Source organism: Ipomoea triloba, chromosome 1 (genome assembly GCF_003576645.1).
Source record: "Ipomoea triloba cultivar NCNSP0323 chromosome 1, ASM357664v1".
Classification (NCBI taxonomy): domain Eukaryota; kingdom Viridiplantae; phylum Streptophyta; class Magnoliopsida; order Solanales; family Convolvulaceae; genus Ipomoea; species Ipomoea triloba.
This window is the reverse complement of record NC_044916.1, coordinates 34,651,219-34,678,461: the sequence shown is the minus strand read 5'-3', so window position 1 is coordinate 34,678,461 and position 27,243 is coordinate 34,651,219. Positions and strand designations below refer to the sequence as shown.

Genomic DNA, 27,243 nt, shown 5'->3' with positions numbered 1-27,243 from the left:
TATATATATATATATATATATATATATAAAAGCATAATTGATGCAATTAAGCACCCCTCGTAAGGTGCTTCCAGGTTATGCTTTTGCAGCACCTATTATTATTATTATTATTATTATTATTATTGTTGTTATTATTATTATTTATAATTTATAATTATTTTATTATAATAAATAATGAGTAATTATAATAATATAATTTATTATCATATAATAAAAACTAAAAGCTCAACAGCATAAAAGATATTATCATAGTAGCAACAAAATAATTTTTTCATAGTAGAAGAAGGGCAAAGTAAGTAAATAAGCCAAGGGAATCTCACATTACCTAAAAAAGATGAGGGATTCACATTCCCTCAAAAATCTTATGTGGAGGCTATCTTTAATTCCCTGGGAATGTTATATAACTCCAACCAAACATATGAATGCTACATAGCTAACCAAATATACCCTTTGTTATCTTAGATAACCTGAACCAAACGCCCCCTAAAGGGCAATCATATCCATCGATTATAGGTGTACGTAACTAAACACTAAATTATACACTTATATGAATAAGGAGGCCAACAAATTCTTACTTTGTCCCTAAAATCAAATTTGAGGGCATCTAATGGTATTTTTTTACAAGGTTTAATATTAGAACTTTGGATTTTTTATTTATTTTTTTGTTTTGTAGTGGCAAGGGAAACTTACCCGTTACTATCACTATCTAAAGGTGTGCATTAGGTATGCATCGCTATATAGCCATAGTATGTAAAGGATCACAAATAGGTAAATCAACTTTATTTATGTTGTTCATAGCTAGTTAATCGGCTTAACATGCATTATGATTTATCAAGTCAACATACATGATCAACCTGATTAGGTTGCGGTTGCCTACTTTGGGCCATTTATCATAGGTGGTTAATGTTGTATTAAAGAAATAACACCGAAAATATAAACTCTGCCTCTTAATTTATACATACACGGGCATATAACTCATTACAAACTGTTATATATATCTAGAATCTCAAATTTTATACATACATACATATATACGTATACATACGTGCGTGTATGTATATATATATACACTTGATATGATCTTCATTTTCATAGAGGAAGTTAGGTGGGTAACGCACATGTATATATATACGTACGTGTATAATAGCAGTAGCATCATATCCTTGAACATCGATATCTGATCTGCGTGTACTATATTGTTTGCTCACGGTTGATTCGTTGCTTTGGTTGGTTGTTTTTTCAGGGACAAGAATCAGACACAGGCGCACGAACAGGATAAACTTTCTTAAACAACATGGTGGAGAAACAACCGCTGCCGTTTTGCCTCTTCTCCAACTGTTGTCGAGATGTGCTTGTCGTGATGAGTTTCGTCGCATCGTTTTCACTCCTTGCCTCTCGTTTCATCGTCTCTCTGAGATGCTTTCTCAGCACATACATTTCCGTGAGCTCGCATGCCGCCGTCGACATATCTCCGGCCAGTTATCAGACAACCTACCTGCGAGATCGAATGATTTAATTTGAAGTTTGGGTTTTAATTTGTTTGTAGCTAGAGATGGCCTCCAAAAGAAACACACGTATATATAGCAGTGTTCCGGATAGGGTTCACGCTAGCAGCTCAATTTGTCTTCAGTGGTAGATTATGAACAAAAATACATAATCAAATTTTACACAGTTATAAAGTTATACCTAATGTGATGATTTTTTATAGATACCAAACAATAACTAATATTCTCACTTATTAATGAGCTGTTTTTGTTTTTGTTTTTTTTTTTTTCTTTTGGATGCTCAGAGTTTCCACCATTGAATACAATGAATTGCAGACATCTTAGGTGGAACAATTAACTTGAAGATTTAAAATTATTTCATACCTAGTGTTTGTCCTGATTTAAATTTTATTATATCACCGAAATTGGATATGAACCATTATTAAAGTGAACAAAAATTACTTATTGTAACAAGTGTTTCACACGGATTATTATATTATATATATTCCTTGAGTAGACATTCGTGTATGTTTGTTGATTCCACGTCAGCTCCATTGTGGCATTCCTTTCCTTTCCTTTCCTTTTCTTGTTGTCTTGTCGGTTTTAGTCATGTTGCAAGTGGTGGTTGAGGAGGAGTTCCATTGGGAAACATTATAGTAGTGCACACAACTGAATATATATCGTACTTGAAAATCCTTTTTGATCCGTCATTTGTTGTTTGTTATACAAATTATTATATTACGGAGTATTACCAATAAGAAGTCTAGTTTCTTAATTGTTTAAAAACATTTCAAATTCCATCATTTTACTAATTAAAGCTCCTAATACATACAAGTCTTGAGCATGCTAGCTAGAACGAAACACAATAAATTTTTACAATAATTCATAATAATAAGTTTAATCATATTTTGAAAATTGTATTTTTCTTTTAATACTTTTAATCACAATATAAATCTATCTCTCACACACACAATAAACAAGTTGGAAAGGTAAATAATTTATTTATTTTTAATCTCAAGCTTGTGGAGGCTCCACTACTATGAAAGTTCAAACCATCAATGAGTAATGAACTATATACGTGTGTGGGCTATAAGTTTGTAATGGAAGTTACGCAATGATGACAATGACATTTTTTTTTTAATTATAATATATTTTAGTTAGATTACTATTTATATTTGATGGATAATATACTAGGATAATATACTAGGTATGGGCTAATGGACATGATCAATAATTTCCAAAAAAGAAACCCAGTAGAATTGTTCTATTCTTTTGCCCCCACTCGAAATATTTTATGAATCCGCCCCTGACCCCACTTGTATTATTGGCATCCCCGTGCTAGCAAATTATACTGTGAATATATAATAAATATTTATTTTTAGTATAATAAAGATGAATTTTTATATAGGCTCTGTTTGGCAGAGCTTATTTAGGAGCTTATAGCTTATTTTAAGCTACTAATAAGCTATAAGCTTTGTTTTGTAATGTTCTCAAAATAAGCTAGTAGCTTAAAATAAGAGCTTATTTTGAAACGCTACTCTAGGTAGCTTTTTAAAAATAAGCTAGTAGCTTCTTAACTTTTTTCCATCTTTATCCTTATTATTTTAAATAAATGATATCATTTACCCCTCTAAATTAAAACTCTTTTGGCCTTTTCAATTCAATATGTTTCGTTGTAATTTCAATTTGACATTTGTGTTTGGACAATAATTTTTGTATGAACTAATTTTATAAATTACAAACATTTTGTTTTACTTTATATATTTTCAAATATATGTTCTTACTTTATATGTTTATTAAAATATATTGATTTCATTATTTCATATTTTAATATGTAAACAAATTTATTTAAATTTAAAACTATTTAAATTTTATGAAGATGTTCTTTTTAGTCTTTTTTACATTTATCAGCTTATCAAAAAACTAATTTTACCAAACACTTTTAAGCATAACAACTAGTTTAACAGCTCTTCATATTTCAGCTTCGAGCTTATAGCTTTTCAGCTTTCAGCTTTCAGCTACCTTTTCAGCTATGCTTGCCAAACATAGCCATAGTATATTAAAAATAAACTTACAAATGAACTTATTAATATATTAAAAATAAACATGTATATGTATATGTATATGNTACTTTTAATCACAATATAAATCTATCTCTCACACACACAATAAACAAGTTGGAAAGGTAAATAATTTATTTATTTTTAATCTCAAGCTTGTGGAGGCTCCACTACTATGAAAGTTCAAACCATCAATGAGTAATGAACTATATACGTGTGTGGGCTATAAGTTTGTAATGGAAGTTACGCAATGATGACAATGACATTTTTTTTTTAATTATAATATATTTTAGTTAGATTACTATTTATATTTGATGGATAATATACTAGGATAATATACTAGGTATGGGCTAATGGACATGATCAATAATTTCCAAAAAAGAAACCCAGTAGAATTGTTCTATTCTTTTGCCCCCACTCGAAATATTTTATGAATCCGCCCCTGACCCCACTTGTATTATTGGCATCCCCGTGCTAGCAAATTATACTGTGAATATATAATAAATATTTATTTTTAGTATAATAAAGATGAATTTTTATATAGGCTCTGTTTGGCAGAGCTTATTTAGGAGCTTATAGCTTATTTTAAGCTACTAATAAGCTATAAGCTTTGTTTTGTAATGTTCTCAAAATAAGCTAGTAGCTTAAAATAAGAGCTTATTTTGAAACGCTACTCTAGGTAGCTTTTTAAAAATAAGCTAGTAGCTTCTTAACTTTTTTCCATCTTTATCCTTATTATTTTAAATAAATGATATCATTTACCCCTCTAAATTAAAACTCTTTTGGCCTTTTCAATTCAATATGTTTCGTTGTAATTTCAATTTGACATTTGTGTTTGGACAATAATTTTTGTATGAACTAATTTTATAAATTACAAACATTTTGTTTTACTTTATATATTTTCAAATATATGTTCTTACTTTATATGTTTATTAAAATATATTGATTTCATTATTTCATATTTTAATATGTAAACAAATTTATTTAAATTTAAAACTATTTAAATTTTATGAAGATGTTCTTTTTAGTCTTTTTTACATTTATCAGCTTATCAAAAAACTAATTTTACCAAACACTTTTAAGCATAACAACTAGTTTAACAGCTCTTCATATTTCAGCTTCGAGCTTATAGCTTTTCAGCTTTCAGCTTTCAGCTACCTTTTCAGCTATGCTTGCCAAACATAGCCATAGTATATTAAAAATAAACTTACAAATGAACTTATTAATATATTAAAAATAAACATGTATATGTATATGTATATGTGTATATATATATATATATATATATATATATATATATATATATATATATATATATGAATATGAGTAATTCATTTTATAATGGGTAACAAATAGATATTAAATTCCATAGATCGTCAGACCCTTTGTTTCAAAAATAAAAAAATCCCATAGACCCATAGAAATATAGTAGGATACAAAAAATCCTCAGCCAAACACAACCTTGATAAATTCGGACTTACTTAAATTGGTGTGCCCACCTACTCATCTGCAAACTACAAATGCAATCTAATGAGAGATATTGTGTGATGGGAATTGAATAATAAAATCATCATCATCTTGGGCAGAAAATTATATTTTTAGTTATTCAATTGTGATCGATCATTGTGTAAGTTTAATCTCATGATAAGTTTGTTAATTGTATGTTGAGATAAATCTATAACTTTTTAATAATAAAAAAATAAGAATTAAATGTAAACTCTACACAATTTCAAAAAAAAAAAAAAAAAGTAAATCCACAATTTTAATTGATGATCTATAAATATATTTTTTTCTCATCATTACATTAACTATAATCCACCCAATGAAATATCTAAAGAAACAATGTCAATCTATGCCAATAAACTATTCCCCTAGGCCCCTACAAATGAGAAAAAAAATGCTAATAATATTATCTTCAAACAAAATATTCTCAAGATAACACTACCAAACACATACAAGTAGGGATCATACTAGACCCACATCTTAATTAACCATAAACTTTACACTCTACATCTCTATTTTGTTTTGAGATGTGTCAACTTGATCTCCGTCGGCATGTTGCAAAGGAAATTACTATGTGAACTCTCATATGTTACTCTTAAGTTTTACTCATTATTGTCTGTCACACCAGAGAGTAAAAGTGATAGCGTAAATTCGAAAGTAAATCTCTGCAAATTTAATGGCCAATTTGCATTGTACCAGTGTTAGTGCGTGTGTTACCAAACCCTACTACTAGTCACCGGCGAGCAGTCAACATTGGAGCGTCGACAGCAACTCCCCCACCGGAGCCCCATCGGAAGCAACAGCAGCCCCAACTCCACCTCAAAGACATTGCTAATTAACCGGCCCTCACTCTTCGCTATCCGGTGCTCTTCCACGACGCCGTCCTGCACAACCGGGACCCGGCAAAGCGGACAGCTGGCGTGCCCTTTCCCATGCACCAACCACCTCTCGATACACCCCGCATGGAACTTGTGTCCGCAGCTCTCCAGCTCCGTCCCCACCTCGCCGTCCACGAACTCCGTTATGCAAATCGCGCACTCCAGCGCCCCCACCTCCGCCGCCGCCCTCCGCGAAAATCGCCGCCGCCGCCTGTAAACGAACCGCGAAGTCCTCTTCCTAATCATCGCGTTGTACTTCAAATCCGTCATTACTCGCCCGCAGGCACTCATCGCCACAATCGAGGCCAGCAATACAATCTTGAAAATATGAAGGAGCCATGCGGAGAACACGGTGGAGGTCAGTTCACGCGCGAGAGAACACAACCTCGTTACAGATCTCATTTTAATTTGCTGTGGAGAAATTAAACGGTCGTGTTATATATATATAGATGTCTGAGGATACTGGGAGCGGAACTCTTCCGCTCCTCGTTTTCCACGAAATCAGTGTGTTATTGGGTCGTTGGTTGCACACTTGCACCGTACCATTTGCATACATACATGCTTTCTTTGACTCAATCAGCACACAATGCAATAAGTTCAGTCAAAGTAGTTCGGCTAATTAACAACCTGCACGTTGCTTGTCTAAGTTTACTAGTTTAGTAAATTTGTTAGTTTGGTCATCAGAAACTCTCTCATTCTGACTTAAGTTGTTAGTTTAATTTTGTCATATTTATAACGAGAATCTCATGTAAATTGTCTGGTTATGCATGCTAATGACGTTCCGATGAAAGTATGTATTTTTAATTTGGAGAGTATTTATCACTTTGTATTTATACCTGGTCAAACTTGTAACATTAATTATTCGTCCTGTCGTCCCATTTTGTTTATTGATTCGGTTAACAGAGTTTGACTGTAAGTTTTTTTTTTTAATTCAATTTTTCATAATATTAAATTTAGTATAGTAATGTATATTTTATATACTTAGAAACTACATTAAAGTACTATTAAACAAAAAGAAAAAAATAAATATAAAAAAAAAGTTAATTTAACTAATAAATAGTAAATATAACAGACAAAATGAGACAGATGAAGTATATAATATAAATATATTGTAATAATACTTTATTATTTATCAATGATCAATACTTATCTATGCTCTTATATAAGAGAAAAGATGTAATGGATTATATGAGTTAATTAAATAATTATAAAATTGAGTATGCCTATTATTACTCTGTCCACTTGACAGAGTCCAGTAATGTCCACTTGACAGAGTCATAACTCTCTGTTCTGCAACTGCCCACAACTCTACCCACAGATGGGGAAACGGAACCCGCAGAGCGTCGGTAACTCTCGATGTTTTTAAAATTTTATTTTTTATAATGATTTTTGTATGAGTTAAACAAAAAAGTTATACTTCATGTAATTCAAATTTTATTTTATCACTTTTACTCCATAATGTGGCAACTAAAGATATGATATTTTCATTATGTAGTTCTTAAAAAAGTGTCACATCAAAAATTTGTGAGAAATAATATAAATTTAGAGTAAGAAATGAAAGACCATGTAGTATTACTGTAACAAAAACATATGAGATGATGTGTGATCATTTCCAACTTAATTAGAAGATCAATAAAGTTTGTATGTAACTGATTACAGTTAATAATTGATCAAAAATAGTATGATTGATGAATGCTCGGTCCCAAGTACCCAATTTACGTCGCTAGGTAGTCAGGATGGGAAGGTGGCCAGCCCGACGGCTAGCCACGAAGCAATAACCCATATCGATACTCCTGAGATATTAGAATATTTGTTACCATATTTTCCACCATTAGCCTCAATTTTCAGTTTAAGAAAAATTGAATCTCATGCATAAGGATGGAATCTATAATTCAATTAAGGAAGGTTGACTAAAGTTAAATTGTAAACTTTTTGTTTCCCTTTACTAGTAAATTACTCTTGCGATGCACGGATAAATTTTTTTATTATATAATTAAATAATAAAATTAATGATGAAATTATAAACAATTTTAATATTTGAAAGTATATACATTTATTTGAAATTATATGATTTGTATATTAGTGTTGAATTTGATTACTTAAAAATTATATATAATAGGAAAAGTCTAAAAAAATGGAAGGAAAAGCATGGTTAATTGAATTATTTTAAGTAATAAAACTTTACTATAATCAAATGAAGATCCGTATGTTTAATTATTATAGTAAGATTAAAGTATTAAATATAGGTTGGTAATATGGCGTAATATGTTTATGTTTAATATCCTTTAACTATGGACGTAATATGTGTATAGTATGTTTAATTTCTTTTAATTACCCACCGTAATATGTGTATGTTTAATTTTCTATATGTGCAGGAAAATTTATCATTAATTCTAATAAGAATGACGTCATTTTATTATGATTACTAATGGTAATTAAATAGTATATATTATTCTTAATTGTTATACTAATTATGGCGTCCATGTAATCTGAATAATTATATTAATTAAGGAGTATATATTATTATTAATAAAATAACATGTGTATGTTTAATTTTGTTTAATTATAGATGTAATACGTGTATGTTTAATTTTTTTTTTAAAATTATGTTCATAGTATGTGCATGTTTAATTTCCTTGATTGATTAGATAAATCTATATTACAAGTATAAAAAAAAACAGTTTAATAAAAATATAATGTGTGAATTAATTTATTAATTAACATAATTGTTAAGATTTTATTCAAAAGTAACCATTAGGATAATTTTATATGTATAATAATCAATTTGGAATAATTTGCATAATAATCTGTGAATTAGCATAATAATATGTGAATTTGAATAATTATCATAATTTTTTGTAATCTCCTTTAATTATGGACTTAACATATGTATTGTCAATTTCCTTATCTGATTAGATAAAATGTATATTATAGAAAGTATTAATTCCTTAATTGCCATAATTTTTAAGATTTTATTCAAAAGTGATCAAAGGAAGTGAATGGACAATTGATATTATTTGAAGTAAAAAAATATAATTGTCGTAAGGAGAGAATCTCTATATTCAATTCCCATAATAAATTAAGATGTTAAATACGATTAGCAATTACCAATGGGTCATTTAGATGGTAAATAGTATATGATAATTACCTATATAAATTACCATAAAATAACATATTAATATATTGATCAATATTATAACAAAGGTTGTAAGCCTTCAAGGTACGCTATATATTAGGAAAAGTATCAATTAATTTAAATATTATAGGGAACACCATAAAATAACAGATTAATATATTGATCGGGATTATAACAAAGGTTGAAAACCTTTTAAGGTACGATATATTAGGAAAATCATCAATTAATTTAAATATGATAGGAAATTGATGAGGTGATATCAATCCTCCTAATTTTTCATAATTCTATATTTATAATTATCATTATAAACGAATTTAATAGAAAAAATTAATTAGGAGATCATATTAAGAGTTTTGGATTATTATTATTATTATTATTATTATTATTATTATTATTATTATTATTACTATTATTATTATATAAATGTATTAGGGGAAATTATATTAAGAGTTTTGGATTATTATTATTAGAGTATTATATTATTATTATTAGTATAACCTTAACAAAATAGATTTTAAGTCGAGGTTACAAAATTTAATACTATTATTTCATTTATTCAAGTATAGTAATCACCATTTTTAACTAATAATTGTATATTGGAAGACTCCAACTAAACCTATAGTATTGTGCAATTAATAATAAATATTAGTAATAATTGGAATCAATAATCAATGATTTATGATTCGCAACCAAAATATTTTGGATACTTAATTGGTTTAATCATAGCATTAGAATTATATAATCCGAATCAAAACTTGCTAAAATTTATTATTATTATTATTATTGACTAATAGGTTGTGAGGGAGACAATTATTAAAAAGTAGGAGAAAATTATTAAATTTAGTTTTACTTATAAAGTAAAGCAGTACACAATACTTCTCTTTAAAAAAATCAACTACACACTAAAAAATACAAATTTAATATAGAACTATCTCTTCATAATCTTTAACTATTTCTTCATAAGAAATAGTAAAGCTACAGTTTTCTACATCTGCAATTGATAATAATAAAAGATAACAATAACTAACATCATATTAAAAATAAACTTCTACACCTACAAGATTAAAAAAGTTAACAGGAATTGATTAAAAAAATGCCACCAAAAATGTGACAATGAACAAAGTTTCTGTATATATAAATAATAAGATGCATTTTAATTAAAAAAAAAATAGAAATCTGATAGATGAATAAAAAACCACATTAACCCAATCAACTCTAACAACTATTTAGAAAACACCCCAAAAACTTTCTCAACACATACACTTCTTCTACATACCTCAAACTCAGGAAGCAGATTATGAGACAGAGCAATCTTCTTCAAGAGAATCAACCAAGGACCCATCCTAGGATTTGGTGGCACCACCCATCTTGGTCTCCCTCCTTGCGGCCGAGCATCACCCTCCTTCAAATGGGGAACTCATAAAAAACAAATCATATTAAAATCTTAGAATATCATATACCAGTAACAATTAGAAATTGCTGGCTTCAAAACTCAATGGACCCGGTACAGATTGAGCAAAGGAGATCGAGGCTACCTCATCGTGACCCAAACCAACCGGCATCATCATTGAATTTGCACCATACGAATTTTTGTTGCCTTATATCATCCATTTTTTTCTTTACATCACATAACCAAAACCAAAATCAAATTCGTAAATAAACGCATCCATACTTTACGTGCATACAAATTCAAAAGATAGAATGCAGGAAGATACATACCTATGGGTGAGGAGCTGGGCAGAGAAAACATTGAGAGAGTTTCAACATTTACGATGTATATTTGTAACTTTATTTAGTAACAATAACAAATTAAACAACTCTGTAATAATTTGCAATTGAAGCAATAACAAATTAAACAACTCTGTAATAATTTGCAATTGAAGGAGTGAAGTTGATGCACGGTCTAAGATTAGTTGAAGGAGTGACCAATGGATGGATTGATCAACTCCGTAACAATAAGATTAGTTGAGGTTGTGAAGTTGATGGATTGTGTATGGTTGTATTTAGTTGAGGTTGTGAAGTTGATGGATTGTGTATGGTTGTATTTATACACAATGGATGAGATCAAAATGGCCTAGTATTGGAATTATAAAATGGTAACAGATCTCAAGAAAGGTAAAAAATTTCAATTTTTCAATTAATACCAAAAACGTTATAATTATTTAAAAGGTATATCTTTGATATTATTATTATTATTATTTCCATAAATTTGTCAAAATGATTGAGATTACAAAAATGCCCCTAAGTTTGGGCGGGAAAAGGTTCTCATGCACTTCTATTATTATATATATATAGATAAATTTGTCAAAATGATTGAGATTACAAAAATGCCCCTAAGTTTGGGCGGGAAAAGGTTCTCATGCACTTCTATTATTATATATATATAGATATAGATATAGATATAGATTCGGTCAATTCTCTATGTATGCTTGTTTAAAAACCTATAATGGGGTATTTGGTTAATGTAATCTTAGATTATCTAAATAATCTGAGTGTGATAATGCTATATTACATCAAAATTGATGTTGCGGTCATGTTTCAAAGTGATATGATTACCCTATTTTCTTAGGTAATCTTAGATTACGTTGAATTATTATAACTTTATCATTGTTAACTAATCATTATTTAATAATAATAATAATAATAACATATATAAAATAAACATACGTTGATATAATCAAATATACATGTGTGTGCATATTGGGGTTCACATATTCATATAATAGCATTTCGTTAACTTAAACTCGTAACTTAGTCATTAATTTTCATAAGAAATATCTTAATTTCGAATCCATCATAATTAGTGTATTAAACATATCATTCAAATTAGCATTTTTAACAAGTTATTAGAACGCTGGAGAAATCACGACTACAAAGGTAGTTATTTTGTCTCAGGATGCGTGCGTGCGAGCGAGAAATTCACGTGATTACTATGACAATGGAAGTTTCACAAAGAATAATATAAAAAGGAAGCAAAAAACGTAACATGATGAACGATAGAATGAGTTCCCGCCAGTCACGCGGGTCTCGTCCTCCTCCAAACTCCCCACTCTAAGGGCTCAGAACGACGGTTTTCCTTCAAACTTCCTTAAATTTCACATTTAATACTGAAATTTTGTAAACCCCCCCGCCGAATCTTTTTTCGATTCCTTTCAATCCCTCATTCTCTTCCCAATCCGTCCCATTTCAGATCCGTAAGTTTTTTCTTTTCCCTTCGTTCTCATATCGAACGCCTGTGAGCATGCCGTGAACAAACCTTTTTCTGAGGATAATTAAGTATTTTGACTATTTTCTTTCCGCATTTGAATGTGCAATTATTTGTTCTTCATTATACTTTAATTTTTGTGGATTACACTGTGGATTGACGTTATACTGTTTGAAGATTGCCTGCCTGAAGCACTATCACTGTGGGATAATATTACGTCTTTTTTAAGATTAGTTTTTCGAAGCATGATGCATTGGTATTGATTTTAGTTTTACTTTGTTTTCCAATCATTTGATGATTTACTTTTAAGTGTTTTTTTTGACTGAACTTATTGAAATGATGATGAGCCTATCCATATGCATTTGAAAAAAAAAGCTTTATGGATGTCTGTATGTATGTGTCAGTTTTTCATCCCATTTCAGGTTGCTTTTTCACTACTGTGTAATAACTGATACGAAACTAAAAGAATGTGCACGAGTTGCATGGAACTATATTGCTAGATGGAAATAAAAAAAAATTATCATGAGCCACTTGCGGTTTAAAATCTTGAATCAAGTCAAACAACCACTCTCAAACTGGATTTTGTCCGATGTCAATTCACAAACTCTAATTACGCGATCAGTTCTCATGTTTGGATCAGTACAACATCTGTAAGAGTTCTGGCTAAAAGACTTAAAATGCTTTTCACTACTGAATAGCTTTTGTGCTATGTGTGGATGGGTAGAAAGTGAGGGTCAACAAAATGGGAGAGAAGATAAGAGGAATGGGAAAACAGAAAAGAAAATTTGTACTTAGATGAGAAGAAAGTAAATGAGTGTCTTGGGGTGGGTGTGGCCGTGTGGGGTTGAGAGATATGTTTTCCTCTATAGTGCTTGTTGAGAAATGGAGTGCTAATTTGATCCTCATTTTCTTCACATGCTGGGCAAGAAAGATATCTGACAGGATGGAGGACAATCTCTCCTCAAATCTTTCCTTTTTTTCCCTGATTGAATCTGTTGAATGACCTTTTAAATTTGGCATAAATCTTTTACGCTTTCCTTTTCTCAATTTTTTTGCTGTTGACATTTTGCTTCAAGCTAAACTTATGTTTCCTTATCATCATTGCAGATTACTTCTAAAGTCCCAAATTTTGTTACCAATAACTATTTTGCCATTTAGTATTTATCTGAAAGTCATGCTACTTTGGAGTTTACATACTCATCACGGAAAAAGTTAGATACCCCTGAGAGAAGTGCAGCCTTTGTTCAAGCCACTGTAATGGAAGGAGATGAACATGATGTTGATGCTAAAAACCAGGAAAATAAAGTTTCTGATCAGATAAATTCAGTTAGTAGCATGAATACTGAAGTGCAACATGGAAATGCACTCAATGCCCCATTAGATGACAAGGAAATTGGAAATTCTTCACCAAACTATCCAATGGAGAAGATTTTGGTTGATGCCCATGGTGGAAAAGTAGGAGAGAACTCTTTAGGAGAAAAAAATTCAAATTTTCAATCTGTTGGGAAGAATGTTATTTCTGAGTTGCAAGAAGGGAACTCTGAGACTAAGGCACATTCACCATCAGAAAAGATGGAAGGAGAGAAGGTCAGTGTTCATAGAGAAGAAGAAGTTCAATTGCCAAAAGAGAATAAACCATTGAACACGAGTGAAAAGATTTCTGGGCAGGTAGTTGCACTCAGTACAGATGAGTCAAATGGAAGAGGGGTTGTTGGAGAGGATGAGGATTCTGGAAATGCCAGGGGAACAAACAAGATCCTCGAAGGCAATCTTTATGAGAAGGATAAGATAGTAGAGCCTGTCCCTAATGGAGCAGAGGCTCCCAAGACAGAAGTCAATAGGAGTTCATCAATTCATTCCCCTGGTCAAGACTTGGGGCAACAGGGATCTGGGCCTGAAAAGGCAGGACCTGTAAAGCATTTTTTAAAGTTGAAGAGTGCAATTGCAGTTGCTAGTGTTTTTCGTCGCCTTTCTGGGAAAAGCAATGATGGACAAGATGCTCTGGGTGCAGATGAGAATAGTAGGAATTGCAGCAGTTCTAAGGAGGTTAGACCTACTTCCATTGAAACTGAACATCAAGATGTCTCTCGGAAAAATAGAGATCGATCTGGATGGAGTGCCCTTAGATTAATTGGGATATTTAATGATGATGACAATGCTGATGACAAAGTTGGAGAGAAAGAAAAGGCTATAGAAGAAGCACTCCAACCAGTAGCGATGAAAGGACGGATTTTGTTGTACACAAGGTTAGATTGCAACGACTGTAAGCAGTTAAGAAAGTTTCTATACAATAAAAGACTTCGATACATTGAAATCAATATTGATGTGTACCCAAGTAGAAAGCTGGAACTGGAGAAGATTGCTGGCTCCTCTGATGTTCCTAGAGTGTTCTTTAATGAAGTGCTTATAGGTGGATTGAGTGAAATAAAAAGCTTAGATGTGTCTGGGAAGCTTGCAGAGAAGATTGAATATGTTGTTAGTGAGACACCATCCTCTGAAGCACCTTTACCCCCTCTTTCAGGTGAAGATGACTTGTCCAGTAGTGGTTCTATTGATGAGCTAGCACTTATTGTTAGAAAAATGAAAGACTCTATTCCTGTAAATGACCGCTTTTACAAAATGCGGAGATTCACCAAGTGTTTTCTGGGATCAGAAGCAGTAGACTTCCTGTCAGAAGATCAATACTTGGAAAGGGAAGAGGTTAGTCCTACTTCATACCATATAATGGTAAACGTATGTAGTTATTTCTGAAGTAAAATCTATGTTTCTTAATTACTTTACATCCCTTTCTCTGGTGCCTTGGTTACATAATTAAAAGTAGCTATTGCCAGTTAGCTTGCGAATTACAGATTGGGTAGTCTATATTATAAAGCTTAGTTTGGAAACAAAAGCTTGTGGTTTCTGCTACATGATTTACTGATCATGTATTGAATTTTTTCCTCATTTGTGTTTTTCGGGCAATTCACCAATAAAAGAATAGAGTGCTGTACAACTGTAGTTATAGTGGTGTTTACAATTGAATTGGTATCTTTCTAGTTTGTCAGCAAGATGTAAGTTTTACTCAATGAGCATTGCTCATGCTATCTGGTTGGCTTTAATAAAATTCCTATGACTACCCTTGTGCAATTTGCTTGTCCTCTTCTATTCAGGCTATTTTTGTGGAAACTCTGCAATAGAGCCACCTCATGAGTCATGACACCGAGCAACTGCGTCATAAAGGGTTTGGGAAAATAAGATATATGCAACTTTAACATTATTCTCAGTGTGCTGCTTTCCACAGTCTGAACCTATGACCTATCAGTCAATGAGTGAGCACATGGCTGTTAGACTTGCATAATGTATTAAAATTTAATCCCATCTCCAATTTTCTTCTTTTGGAATAATTATCTCCAACTTGTTTGAGGTATTTAAAATATATCCGTTTTAATGTTGTCGTCTGCCAGTGCTACATTTTACCTTGTTGAATGTGTGCCTGGCTTGTGATCGTGGACATAATTTCTATGCTTGAATATGGTTGTCACTTTTGTCCCTACATCATACTTAAAAAATGATATTTTCTCAGAAACACTATTTTCTATTCTAATAATCCTCTGCTGCATAGGTGCATTTGGTAATTCAGTTTTCAAGTTAACAAGTTATACTCTTTGAGGAAGTAAAGTTATTATTATCTTGGTAAAAAAATTAAATACCCGTGTTTGAAGAGGGAGTCTACTATGTAAAATATACTCTATGAAACTTTATGCCTCTTGTTGTGGTAGGTGATTAAATCTCAATAACAATGACTAGTATGAATGGTTCAGCTTCACCAAGAAAAGCTATAGTATGGATGAATATTAGTTTAGTTTTCTTCTCATCCCAGTATGATTTGATAACCGTTCCTCTATTGTTATTGTGCTCGGAGTAGGCTATTGAATTTGGTCGGAAACTGGCAAGCAACCTTTTCTTCCACCATGTACTTGAGTAAGTTTCTGAAAAGTGTGTTTTCTCTTTACACTTGTGCTTACATTTTCCACCTTCTGCCTAATTGTATGCTATGCTTTGTTTTGGTGTTTGTTTATGCTACAGTGAGAATTTATTTGAAGATGGCAACCACCTGTACTGTTTCCTTGATGATGATCCTTTGGTATCCCAATGCCAGAACATTCCTAGGGGCATAATTGAAGTGAAGCCAAAATCTATAGTAGAAATTTCATCCAGACTTAGATTCTTATCTTATGCAGTTTTTGAAGCTTACACATCAGAAGATAGGAGGCATGTTGACTATAGAACCATCCATGGAAGTGAGGAATTTGCAAGGTCTGTTTATTGTTCTAAGTGTGTAATTGTTTTATTGTGTATGGGTAGATTCTTTCATTGCCTTTGAGACATTATTCAAGTAAGTCAAGGGCACCCCACTCGATCCCTGGGCAAAGAAATAAATTCATGCACATATATGTAGCCTGTATGTATTCTTGGTACATATGCTTCTTTATTTACTGAAAGAAACTTTTCCAGGTACTTGAGGATCGTTGAGGAGCTTCAGAGAGTAGATTTGTCTAATATGCCAAGAGAGGAAAAGCTTGCGTTCTTTATTAATCTCTACAATATGATGACCATTCATGCAATACTAGTAATGGGGCATCCCTCTGGAGCACTGCAGAGAAGGAGATTGAGTGTGGATTTCAATTATGTAATTGGTGGGTGTACATATTCACTTTCAGAAATTCACAATGGTGTCTTAAGGGGCAACCAGAGGCCGCCTTACAATCTAGTTAAGCCATTTGGGGCTAAAGATAAGCGTTCTATGGTCAGATTCTTAATCTCAATCCTATGTAGACTTGATCAGTATAATATAATTGCATAATGTAAGATCTAATTGTAATATTTTTATCTGGTATTTACATTTGAAACATTTTTTTTTATTCCTTATGCCTGCCTAGTTCTATGGATTCTTGTGACTTGTGTGCTGACATTGTAGTTGTGTAAACCTATAAGTCACCTCTTTTTTCATGAATGTATTGGATAAAATTTAAGAACCATGTCTGTTGGTTGTTGCCTAGTATGCTACAGTATTATTGCAGTATGCTTCATAGGCATCATCATCTCACTAAATTTTAAGGTTAAGTATTGTGCACTAGCAAAGTTCTTACATGTTCACTGTTAACATTGACAAAAGGCAAAGAAAGGGTTAAGCATCTAAATGATTGATGCTGGCATTTAGATGCTGGAGCATTGTGCCTTGGATTCGCCTTTTAACTTAACTGGAAAATTTTAAACCAAATATGATCACTGATTTTAAATTTAACTCAGCTGTAATTGTAGAAAAATACCATGTGATCCATTGATATCCTCAAAAGAGTGTCTAAATATGCTGTCTTTAATTCTTTATGACAAACTGCAAATCTGCAATATTACTTCAATATTAAATGGAGTACTATCTGAAAATAATGAAAAATTGATTGTTTTCTAGGCCATTTTGATCTTTGAACTTTGTAGTGTCATTTTCTGGAACATCTATTTAGCTTGATTCAATGTTGAAACCCCGTAGCCTCTACTCACTATTCTGTTTGACTGACCTTACTTCTCACTGGATTCTTCAGATTGCTCTTCCTTATCCTGAGCCTCTAATTCATTTTGCTGTTGTTGGTGGTACACGATCTGGGCCTGCTCTCCAATGCTATTCACCAGGAAATATAGACAAAGAATTGATGGATGCTGCCCATAATTTCCTAAGAAGTGGACTAATTGTTGACATGCTTGCAAAGGTTGTATATGTTAGCAAGATTTTGAAATGGTAAGTTGTGGGTGAAGTTCTGAATCTTTCCTTTTTCATGTCCAAGAGAAAAACTTGATCATTGGCCCACACAAAAGTACGAAACTCTATGAATACAAGCATGAGAAGTACTATACTCCATTATTCCGAACAAGTTGCTTTGAGCTTTTATTATTCTGGATTGTGAAATTAAGAGTTGCAAACTATAGTCCTGGAAGGGGATGACTAAGTGGGTAAAACATGATTCTCGATTTCTCGTATCTGAGTGTTATGAGTTCAATTTTTGCCAACACTCTTTCAGTCGAGCTTTTTGCACATACTATCTTCATGATTCCTTTCTAATTGGTTTTACCTCTCTTGTGTGGGTTGCGAACTATTGCACAAGAATGCAAACTATCTGCCAAGGACCTTGTAGTCTAGTGGCATCAAACCCTTCCCTTTATACAGGAGGTGGTGGGTTCGAGCCTCAGTGGAAGTAGTTATGAACAGATACTGCATTATAATAGAGTTAGTAGTATTTGAAAAAGAATGCAAACTATCTTCATGATTCCTTTCTATCTCAATCCTCACAGAACTGAGCTTCCTCAGTCAGCTTGATGGATTACTTGGAAGGAATTCAATTTCTACTAATTTATCTTTAACTGCTTTAGCATAGAAAGGTGAGCAAAGTGTATTTTCTGCATCATAAATGCCTTGCTGAAATTTGTTGTCTGGCTTATCAAATCCTCAGGTACAGTGCAGATTTTGGAAATAATGAGCTTGAGGTCCTGAAACATGCTGCAAACTACTTGGAACCTGCAGAATCCCAATCTTTGTTAGAGTTGCTTTCCACCACCCAGTTGAAAGTCATCTATCAGCCCTTTGATTGGGGATTGAACCACTAGCCCTTATTGCCTTGGAACTTCATTTGCCATTTTGGCACATCAAATGAAAACCTACATTGTACTTATATGGAGTGGTTTATTTACATAGGCCTTATGGAAAGAGCTTTGATAATATGAATTTAGATCTTGCATTTGTCAAATGCCAATGTACATCCTACGCAAATCAAATGTAAACAGATTTCGAATGATTAAAGTATCTCAATATCTCATAACTATAATGAAAATTGTAAAGGTCACAAATTAATCCTACCACATAAATTATGATTTATTATAGGTAAATGACCAATTAGCCTTTAATAAAAAAAAGTTATGTCTAATTGTTACTTGAAACAATTATTTTTCAATAATTTTTCTATTTCTTTTATAATTTTTGTATAATTATAAAGCACACCTTTCCTATATGTCTACTTGAAAAAATTATGTCTAATTGTTACTTGAAAAAAAAAAATAAAGCACATCTTTTCTATACGTTTTTCAATAATTTTTCTATTTCTTTTATAATTTTTGTAAGCTTTTAGTTTACAAGAAAGTCTAGTTTAGGTAGTTGTCTATACTTAATTGGTTGAAATCAAAAAAATCAATATGCAATTTCTACAAACACATAACAAAAAAAAAAATTACTGTGTATTAGGCACAATTCAATTTGTCAATTATAATTTAAAATAAATCCATAGTCCGTAGGTTTCCTGGGCAAGACCATAAATTTGTCATTTGTGGTTCAAACTCAAAAAAATAAAAATTATATTATATTATATATTAAAAAAGAAAAAAAAGACAAGAAGAACCGTAAAACCCTAAGTCCCTAAAATGTCTCTCACTGATCTACGGAGTAACTCCCAGGAACAGATTTAGTAGTGGATGATGACCCCACTTGCCTCAAAATCGTAGTGAAGGACCGCTGAAAGCCTGAAACTGTCTCTATATGGAGGTATAAAATCTCTTACCCATACCCATATTTCTATAACATAAATTTTTGTTTTGCTTTGTTTTTGGCGTCTCTGAATTGGTGGAGATGATTTTGAAGCGTCTCTATTTCTGTAATTTGTATCCTGTTTCGTTATTTAATAGCTCAAGTCTTTAATTAGTTCCGGTTGAAATTGTTTACTGAGAAAATCCTTGAGATTTTTAGTGTATTATTATTACTATTATTGCTGTTGTTGTTGTTGTTGTTGTTGTTATTATAATTGTTTCTTTTTTGGGGGGTGAGATTTGGGTGTAATATTCTTGTGCAATCCAAACTCTGGCTAGATACACTGCAATTGCCCAGTAGCCTCTGCTAGAAATTTATAATTTTTCTTGTATATTTGTATTTCTATATATACACAGATTAATGTAATTTAGAACGACTTTCAGTAATGTCTGAGTTCGACTTTGATTTTTCCCCCCCTTGACAGATACTTGTATAGTTGTTATGCTTATAGGTGCTTTACGAGCTATAGCATTGTATTCGAGAGGAGGGTTTTGTGACATTGGGCGACCTATCGTTGTTGGTAATAATACCATTGGCAATCAAGGCTGTTTTAGAACAATGAGAGAAGTTGGACTTGATGGTGGTTCTAGATTGTATGATTCTGAATCTGACAGAGAGTCTTGTGTGCTACGACCAGTTTCTGTGAGCTCGGATAAGAAAGATACTTCCTCAAATGTTCAATCGACCCCGGAAATTGAGAAAAAGTATGTTCATCGAGTTTATGATGCAATTGCTCCTCATTTCAGTTCCACTAGGTTTGCCAAGTGGCCGAAAGTGTCTGCTTTCTTGAATTCATTGCCTGTGGGTTCACTTATTTTGGATGCGGGTTGTGGAAATGGCAAATACTTGGGGTTGAATCCAAATTGTTTATTTATTGGATGTGATATTAGTGCTCCACTTATCAATATATGTGCGGATAGGGGACATGAGGTGTTAGTTGCAGATGCTGTAAATCTGCCTTATCGAACTTGTTATGGCGATGCTGCAATTTCAATTGCTGTCCTACATCACTTAAGTACAGAAAATAGGAGGAGAAAAGCCGTAGAAGAACTAGTGCGCATAGTTAAAAAGGGAGGCTTTGTATTGATTACAGTTTGGGCTAGGGAACAGGAAGATGGATCATTGGTTAACAAATGGACACCACTTACAGAGAAGTATTTGGAGGAATGGGTAGCGCCAAGCAGTCCTCGGATTCGCAATCCTTCTTCTCCTCGGACTCTAGCAAGCATCCCAGAGACTGAGGAAAATGGCTCGGGAGTGAAAAGCTTTTTAAATAATAAATCAGCTGAAATTTCACATTCAGAAGTTCATGATAGAGGAGGTCATTTGGATTCTGGAATTGAAAATGCTGAGCAACAGGAATACTTTGTTCCTTGGCATTTACCTTATCATAGAGCTGAAGTAAGCGGGGCTTCTGCTTGTGCCCTCGCAAGTGGCCTGGCAAAGAAAGATGATAAAAAGGGTGCAGTTGTGTATAACAGATATTACCATGTTTTTAGTGAAGGTGAACTAGAAAGGTAATGCACTCTTTGTTCTTTTGTCTCAATAAAACTTTTATAAGTTTTCTTTTTGCTCAGTAAATAAATGCTAACAGTGGTTTTGTTTGATATTTAGATCGTATACTTCATAGTTCTCTATGTCATGATTGTCGCCACATTAATGTTATTTTCTTTTCTCAACAAAAGAAATTCTCTCAATCTCTCCAACTTCATTTGAGCGCATAATCTGGAAAGATGTTTGTTTGGCATTTCTATGAATCAGTTCTTGAATAAGTTTTAGTTATTCTCCCTCGTTATCCTGTTTTTGCAGCAAAGTTTTACATTTTATTTTCACTTTCTCCAGGTTGGTGTCTGGTTTGGATAATGCTGTCATTGTTGATAGATTCTATGATAAATCAAATTGGTGCATCATACTCGAGAAGACATCCTGATAAAGTGACGCCATACAATACGATGACAATAAGACTACATAGATGTGTTCTGAGATTTGGGTGATTGAACAGCATGCTAATCTTTGCTGGGGTGAGGAGTCATTGCAGGCTTTTGAACCAAGACCAGCACATCCATCCATTAGTCAATAAAACTACTGAAGGGAGCTGTTTTTATTATGGGAGACTTCTTTTATGCTTCTCTCCTGCCTGTATTGTCTGAATGTACTCTCTCCCGCTTGTGATTTTGTGATCCATTTCAATTATCATGCACTCTGTATGTTGGTTTGAAATTTTCTACAGATTATTTTAGTAGTTTGGCTTATGTTCTTCATAATCACTTGTATTTTGTTGGCAAATGAAGCTGTGACTTTCTGGGTTTCCCGTGCTTGGATGTGTCTGGAAACGGAAATCATTTTCCGTTAACTTAGAAAAATAAGGCTATTTTGGAGGAAAATGACTTCTTCCAAAATTTGACGGAAGTCACCAATCACCCATCACAACCTTGGTTTCCACCGAAAATCATAGGCATGGTTTCTGTCGAACAAACAGATGTTTTTTTTAAAAATAAATTTTTAATAAATATTACTTTTAATATTATTATAAATATTTTTATATTTTAAATAAAACAATTAAAATATTTAATTATACAATTCTACTAATTTTCTAATAATATAAATCATACATGTTTTTCAAAGTCATTTTTTTGGTTTCTAAACACACCCTATAACAATATACACCGTAATATATTAATGGGAGGAGGGTAAAGAAGTAAATGCATCCAAAGGTGGTTCAAAATGACAAAACAGTCCACAAGAAGAGTTAAAATGCCAATGAGATCCCAACTAAAGATTTAAGACCAGGAAACCTTGAGAGCTCGAGGATCTTCTATCGTTGCCTGTGGAAATGGAGTTAACCTGGTCCCTTGCGTGCTTTGCTTCTCGAAGCTTTGCTCCCCCGCTCTCTATCGTAGCATGTGCACCGCTTCGGTGGCGTTCGTCTTATCTCACCTCTCAATCCCCAGGTAAGCTGCCTGCCCATGCTTATTATTGATGCTAATTCTCACTTCAGAAAAATTAAGTCCTCGGTTTTGTTAGCTTGAGTTTCTTCGTCTTAAATGATTACTAGGTAACATTTTTTTTTCTGCATATTTCATATTGCTGGGACTATTATCTATTGACTGATATCAATTTGGGGGGCGTGTGCTGCTTTCCTGGTTTTACTCTCCTTGAATTTTAGTTAACTGAATCCTTATTGATCGAACTGGAACTGGTTAGTGCTTGCAATTGGAATTACGTATTTTTAGGAACAATTAAGAAATGGAAACTTCGGTATGGAACAGGAAGATTATCTTCAGCGCCCATCTTTCTTTTTATGAGGTTTACTTCATTGTCGTACAGTCTAGTTACGGCCTTATATTTCATTTCTATTTGAAATTTTGATGAACACGTGAACTTTGCATCTAATTATGATGTATGATCCATAGTTCTGTGTTTAAAGCACCACAATGCCTTTGGAAGAGGTTTATGGCATTTTCTTTGTCCTCACTCCTCATATCGTATTTTCTTTATATTTCACGTCATTAAAAGCTAGAAATCAGTGCAATGGTGCTTGGAATTCGATCATGCTTTTGTTATGATCTGACTAGTTCTCAGAAGCTGCGCCTGTGTGTGTTTTTTACCTGTCCAAATTTCTTGAATTTAATACTGTTGAGACAAATTTTGAAGGCATTTTGGCTAACATTAGTTTGTCTCTCTGGTGTTAGGTTCTTTCTTGTCAATGACAAGAATGAGATTGCAACCATCCCCTCTTCAAGCTCTTGTTGCTGATACTGCTGCAATACCAGGTGACTCTGATAAAGAACACATGCTATGCTCTGAAGAATCTAATCCTAGAACTGACCACAAAGCTGATGTGAAAGAGGAAGATGACAAAAATGATACTGTTGAAAGTGTGGATGAGAATAAGATGGTCCGAGTTTGTGACAAGTTAATTGGGGTCTTCATGGTTGACAAGCCATCTCCTGCTGATTGGAGAAGGTTAATAGGTTTTAGCAGGAATTGGAGCAATATCAGACCACACTTTTACAAGCGATGTCAGGAGCGAGCAAACACAGAGAGTGATCCTGGAATGAAACACAAACTACTCAAGCTTGGAAGGAAGCTGAAAGAGGTAATGCGTTTTGTTCCTTGTACCTGAAGTCTGTGCCCTTTTTTTCCCCCATAAATGGGTCTTGAGGCATATTTACCACTTGCATTTTTTGTGTTCTCTGATGAATAGCTTTAGAGATAGATTTGTGGTGAACCTCTGTTTTTATAAGTCAAATTATGTGCTAATGTGATTCACAGATGGGCACACTTGCAATGTTGGTCTTTTATCTTTATTTCTGTATACCCCTTAAATCCTTAATAATATGGTTTATACAAACACTCTCTTGGAAAAATAAGTACATAACTACATGTTTCTCTCTTCAGATTGACGATGATGTTCAAAGGCATAATGAACTTCTTGAGGTCATCAGGAGTTCACCTTCTGAAATCAATGAGATTGTTGCTCGACGTCGTAAAGATTTTACTAAGGAGTTCTTCTTTCATGTTAACACTGTGGCGGAATCTTATTATGACAATCCAGATGAACAAAATGGTAAGCCATTTGTACACCTCAATCTCGTATGTATCTAATTGGACTCTCAAGTTAGAAACATTTTCCAGCTTCCAAGTATATTTGTGTTTGGGGTGTATGTGCTGATAGTGTATTCATATACTTTATGGCATCTGATAGAAGATAGACCAAACTCATAGTATACACACCACACAAAATTCCATGATCTATTTTGAATTTGTTTTGGAGCAAATGAGATAATGGTTAGTTATTGTCACTATCTTTGACAATTTGTTCTTCATATCGAAGATTTTACTGAAAATGTGTTTTCATTTTTGCCATTTTGTAATTATAAGCGGTGGCAAGGCTTGGTAATGAGTGCTTGGAAGCTGTAGAAGCCTACGATACTGCAACTGAAAGTATAGAGGCATTGAATGCAGCAGAGCTGAAACTGAAAGATATAATCAATTCGCCTTCTTTGGATGCTGCTTGCAGGAAAATAGATGACCTAGCCCAGAAGAATCAATTTGACTCAGCATTGGCCCTCTTGATTACAAAAGCTTGGTCAGCAGCAAAGGAGTCTGACATGACACAGACTGAGGTAAGTTTAGCCTTTCCTGTTTACATTTTCATCATTTCATTTACACACAAACACATAGAACACTTCAAATATGAACCAGAAGAAAGACAGTAGATAATGGCATTGTGAATGACAGCTATATGCTTCATGGCACATTGGCACTGAGTGTTGGACAGGTTTTTAACATTAGGCCCCGAACTTGTCATTGATGCACTGGGTTTTAATGTTAGTGCTGGGCAGTAAAAAAAACTTGTTTATAAAATTGCCGTAACTGAAATGGGATCGAGATGATGGCTGTGGGAATATTAGAATTTAGAAGGAATCATATTAAAAATGATTTAGTTCATATCAAGGTGCAAGTAATAGGTCCATTGTTGCCCCAGTAAGAAAGAATGTCGATGATAGCAATAGATAGGAGAAAATGAGAGGCAGTGAAGACAATATCAATCATGTTGCAGAAATGCAGAATACTAAAAATAAATAAATGTGTTTTGTAGGTAGTCACCCCTTGTTGATATCACTACATCATCCTCATTGCCCCCACCCCCTTTTAAGTTTTAAATGCATATATAAATAGATAATTATTTTCCTATTAATTGTACCAGGCAAAAGATGTTTTGTATCATTTATATAAGAAAGCAGTAGGAAGTATGCAGAGCCTTATGCCCAAAGAAATTAGAATACTGAAGTACCTGCTTACAATTGAAGATCCAGATGAATGCATGCATGCTTTGAAAGATGCTTTCACACCTGGAGGTGAAATTGAAGGAAAAGATGTAGATTTGCTATATACGTATGTCTTCATCTCTTTTCTGATTACTCTTTTACCATGAAATGTAGATCTTCTAGAGAAAATTGCCACAATTCTCTTTCAAATGGACTATTCTTTCCAAAATTTACTACTGAGCATGGCTGCATAATTTGATTTGGTTTTTGGATGGGGTTTCAAGAATTTATCTATTGTACTCACTAAACTGAGTACATTATTGATGATCATTGCAGGACTCCAGAGCAGCTGCACAACTGGATTGGGATTATAGCTGATGCATATAACTTCAGCAGAGAAGGCACTCTCATTAGACAAGCTAGAGATTTAATGAACCCCAAAACAATCCAAAAACTGGAAGAGTTGAAGAAGTTGATTCAGGACAAGTTCATGTAAGAGAGAAATTTGTTTGGGACAGATGCATTATGCACTTCAGAAATCTTTTAGTGATTTGTTGAATTGTGGCGCCAGAGTCTTGAAGCTCCACAATTATTGACTGCAAGTTACACTTGTGGAGTATTCTCCATGTGCTATTTATCAAGCTTGGTAGGTCCATCAAAAAGAAAGAAAAAGGTAATTTCCAGCCTCCAGAACCATTTGACTCAAATCTTGATAGTTGATATAACTTTTTAATATCATATTTCATATATATACAGGAATCAAATTAAATGTGGAAACGTAGGATCATTGTAGTTATTAAGTTATTTTAATTTCATGTAGCTAGCCTAGTTGTTTGGAGCTGTATGAAAAGCTATGTATAGCAGTCTTCTGTTTTGTTGTAGTGAACTGCAGAATTGGTGATTTCATACACTAAAATCTTATATGAACCTCATACTCTTGCTTATATTTTTAGTCTTGTGATGATGCCATGAATTCAAGTCTCTTCATCTGTCTTTGCTCACAGTATTGTCGTTTGTTTGTTTATTTTTTACAACAAATATACGGGAAGTTGGCCAAAGGCCTTGCGGTCAAGTGGCATAGCTATGACCCTTCCAAGTGAGATTCTACATTGTAATAGAGTCAATAGTGTTCAAAACAATATATATATATAACGACGTCATTTTGATTAATGAAATTGCAGTTCACTTTCAACACAATTGCATGAAACGACATCTGTTCTAACACAATTACAGTATCAACTATGACCATAGTCCACAATGCATTGTGGACCATGGTCCATGGTATAACAACTGGCCAAGTAGTGCCAACTAACATAATTAGTAAAAAACAAAACAAAAAGAAAGGCCGCCAAGGAGGATGTTTCCTTGAAATTAACAACAAACACATGCATGTTGGACCAATAATTGCACTAACATATCAACGTACGTAAGACTAGCCCATCATATCGTAACAAGAAACGCATTCAACTTGTACTATGCTTTGAATTATGTGAATTTATTCTCAAGTCAATAAGTAGTAGATCAAATTAATTTAATTTTAAAATTCAACATCAAATTATATTTCTATGAACTCACTCCCAAGTCAATTTATGAAAAG

At 33.0% G+C, this 27,243-nt stretch overlaps 4 protein-coding genes across 6 annotated transcripts; 3 read left to right on the top strand and 1 right to left on the bottom strand.

Annotated features, from left to right (window-relative positions):
* Positions 1–5,302: 5,302 nt before the first annotated feature.
* LOC116033753 (putative RING-H2 finger protein ATL35) lies at positions 5,303–6,410 on the bottom strand. The gene has a single exon (XM_031276490.1). The coding sequence runs from the start codon at positions 6,325–6,327 to the stop codon at positions 5,761–5,763; it is 567 nt and encodes a 188-aa protein (XP_031132350.1). The 5' UTR covers positions 6,328–6,410; the 3' UTR covers positions 5,303–5,760.
* Positions 6,411–12,081: 5,671 nt separating this feature from the next.
* LOC116021287 lies at positions 12,082–19,156 on the top strand. Its single transcript, XM_031261916.1, has 7 exons — positions 12,082–12,255; positions 13,374–14,966; positions 16,171–16,226; positions 16,332–16,562; positions 16,761–17,052; positions 17,846–18,039; positions 18,749–19,156. Exons 2-7 carry the CDS (start codon positions 13,524–13,526, stop codon positions 18,900–18,902), a joined length of 2,370 nt encoding a protein of 789 aa, XP_031117776.1. The 5' UTR covers positions 12,082–12,255; positions 13,374–13,523; the 3' UTR covers positions 18,903–19,156.
* Positions 19,157–19,676: 520 nt separating this feature from the next.
* Positions 19,677–22,183, top strand: LOC115999840 (tRNA (carboxymethyluridine(34)-5-O)-methyltransferase). 2 transcript variants are annotated; one of them, XM_031239783.1, is made up of 3 exons: positions 19,677–19,830; positions 20,309–21,389; positions 21,715–22,183. In XM_031239783.1, exons 2-3 carry the CDS (start codon positions 20,314–20,316, stop codon positions 21,800–21,802), a joined length of 1,164 nt encoding a protein of 387 aa, XP_031095643.1. In that variant the 5' UTR covers positions 19,677–19,830; positions 20,309–20,313; the 3' UTR covers positions 21,803–22,183. The 2 variants fall into 2 exon arrangements, with proteins under 2 accessions (XP_031095643.1, XP_031095634.1); XM_031239774.1 differs by having other exon boundaries at positions 20,297–21,389.
* Positions 22,184–22,673: 490 nt separating this feature from the next.
* LOC116001069 (uncharacterized protein At4g37920) lies at positions 22,674–26,619 on the top strand. 2 transcript variants are annotated; one of them, XR_004094220.1, is made up of 7 exons: positions 22,674–22,823; positions 23,565–23,971; positions 24,274–24,442; positions 24,757–25,001; positions 25,586–25,773; positions 25,983–26,319; positions 26,403–26,619. XR_004094220.1 is itself a non-coding variant. In XM_031240971.1 (6 exons), the coding sequence occupies exons 1-6, from the start codon at positions 22,706–22,708 to the stop codon at positions 26,140–26,142; spliced, it is 1,287 nt and encodes a 428-aa protein (XP_031096831.1). In that variant the 5' UTR covers positions 22,674–22,705; the 3' UTR covers positions 26,143–26,619. The 2 variants fall into 2 exon arrangements, 1 of the variants encoding a protein (XP_031096831.1); XM_031240971.1 differs by having other exon boundaries at positions 25,983–26,619.
* The last annotated feature ends 624 nt before the right edge of the window (positions 26,620–27,243 follow it).

Coding starts and splice junctions, on each gene's coding strand:
- LOC116033753 (XM_031276490.1), bottom strand. CDS start 6,327: ATGAGATCTGTAACGAGGTTGTGTTCTCTCGCGCGTGAACTGACCTCC.
- LOC116021287 (XM_031261916.1), top strand. CDS start 13,524: ATGGAAGGAGATGAACATGATGTTGATGCTAAAAACCAGGAAAATAAA. Junction 16,227..16,331: donor TTCTTCCACCATGTACTTGA/GTAAGTTTCTGA, acceptor TTTATGCTACAG/TGAGAATTTATTTGAAGATG. Junction 17,053..17,845: donor CTAAAGATAAGCGTTCTATG/GTCAGATTCTTA, acceptor TGGATTCTTCAG/ATTGCTCTTCCTTATCCTGA.
- LOC115999840 (XM_031239783.1), top strand. CDS start 20,314: ATGCTTATAGGTGCTTTACGAGCTATAGCATTGTATTCGAGAGGAGGG. Junction 21,390..21,714: donor AGTGAAGGTGAACTAGAAAG/GTAATGCACTCT, acceptor CACTTTCTCCAG/GTTGGTGTCTGGTTTGGATA.
- LOC116001069 (XM_031240971.1), top strand. CDS start 22,706: ATGGAGTTAACCTGGTCCCTTGCGTGCTTTGCTTCTCGAAGCTTTGCT. Junction 23,972..24,273: donor TTGGAAGGAAGCTGAAAGAG/GTAATGCGTTTT, acceptor TTCTCTCTTCAG/ATTGACGATGATGTTCAAAG. Junction 25,002..25,585: donor CTGACATGACACAGACTGAG/GTAAGTTTAGCC, acceptor TAATTGTACCAG/GCAAAAGATGTTTTGTATCA.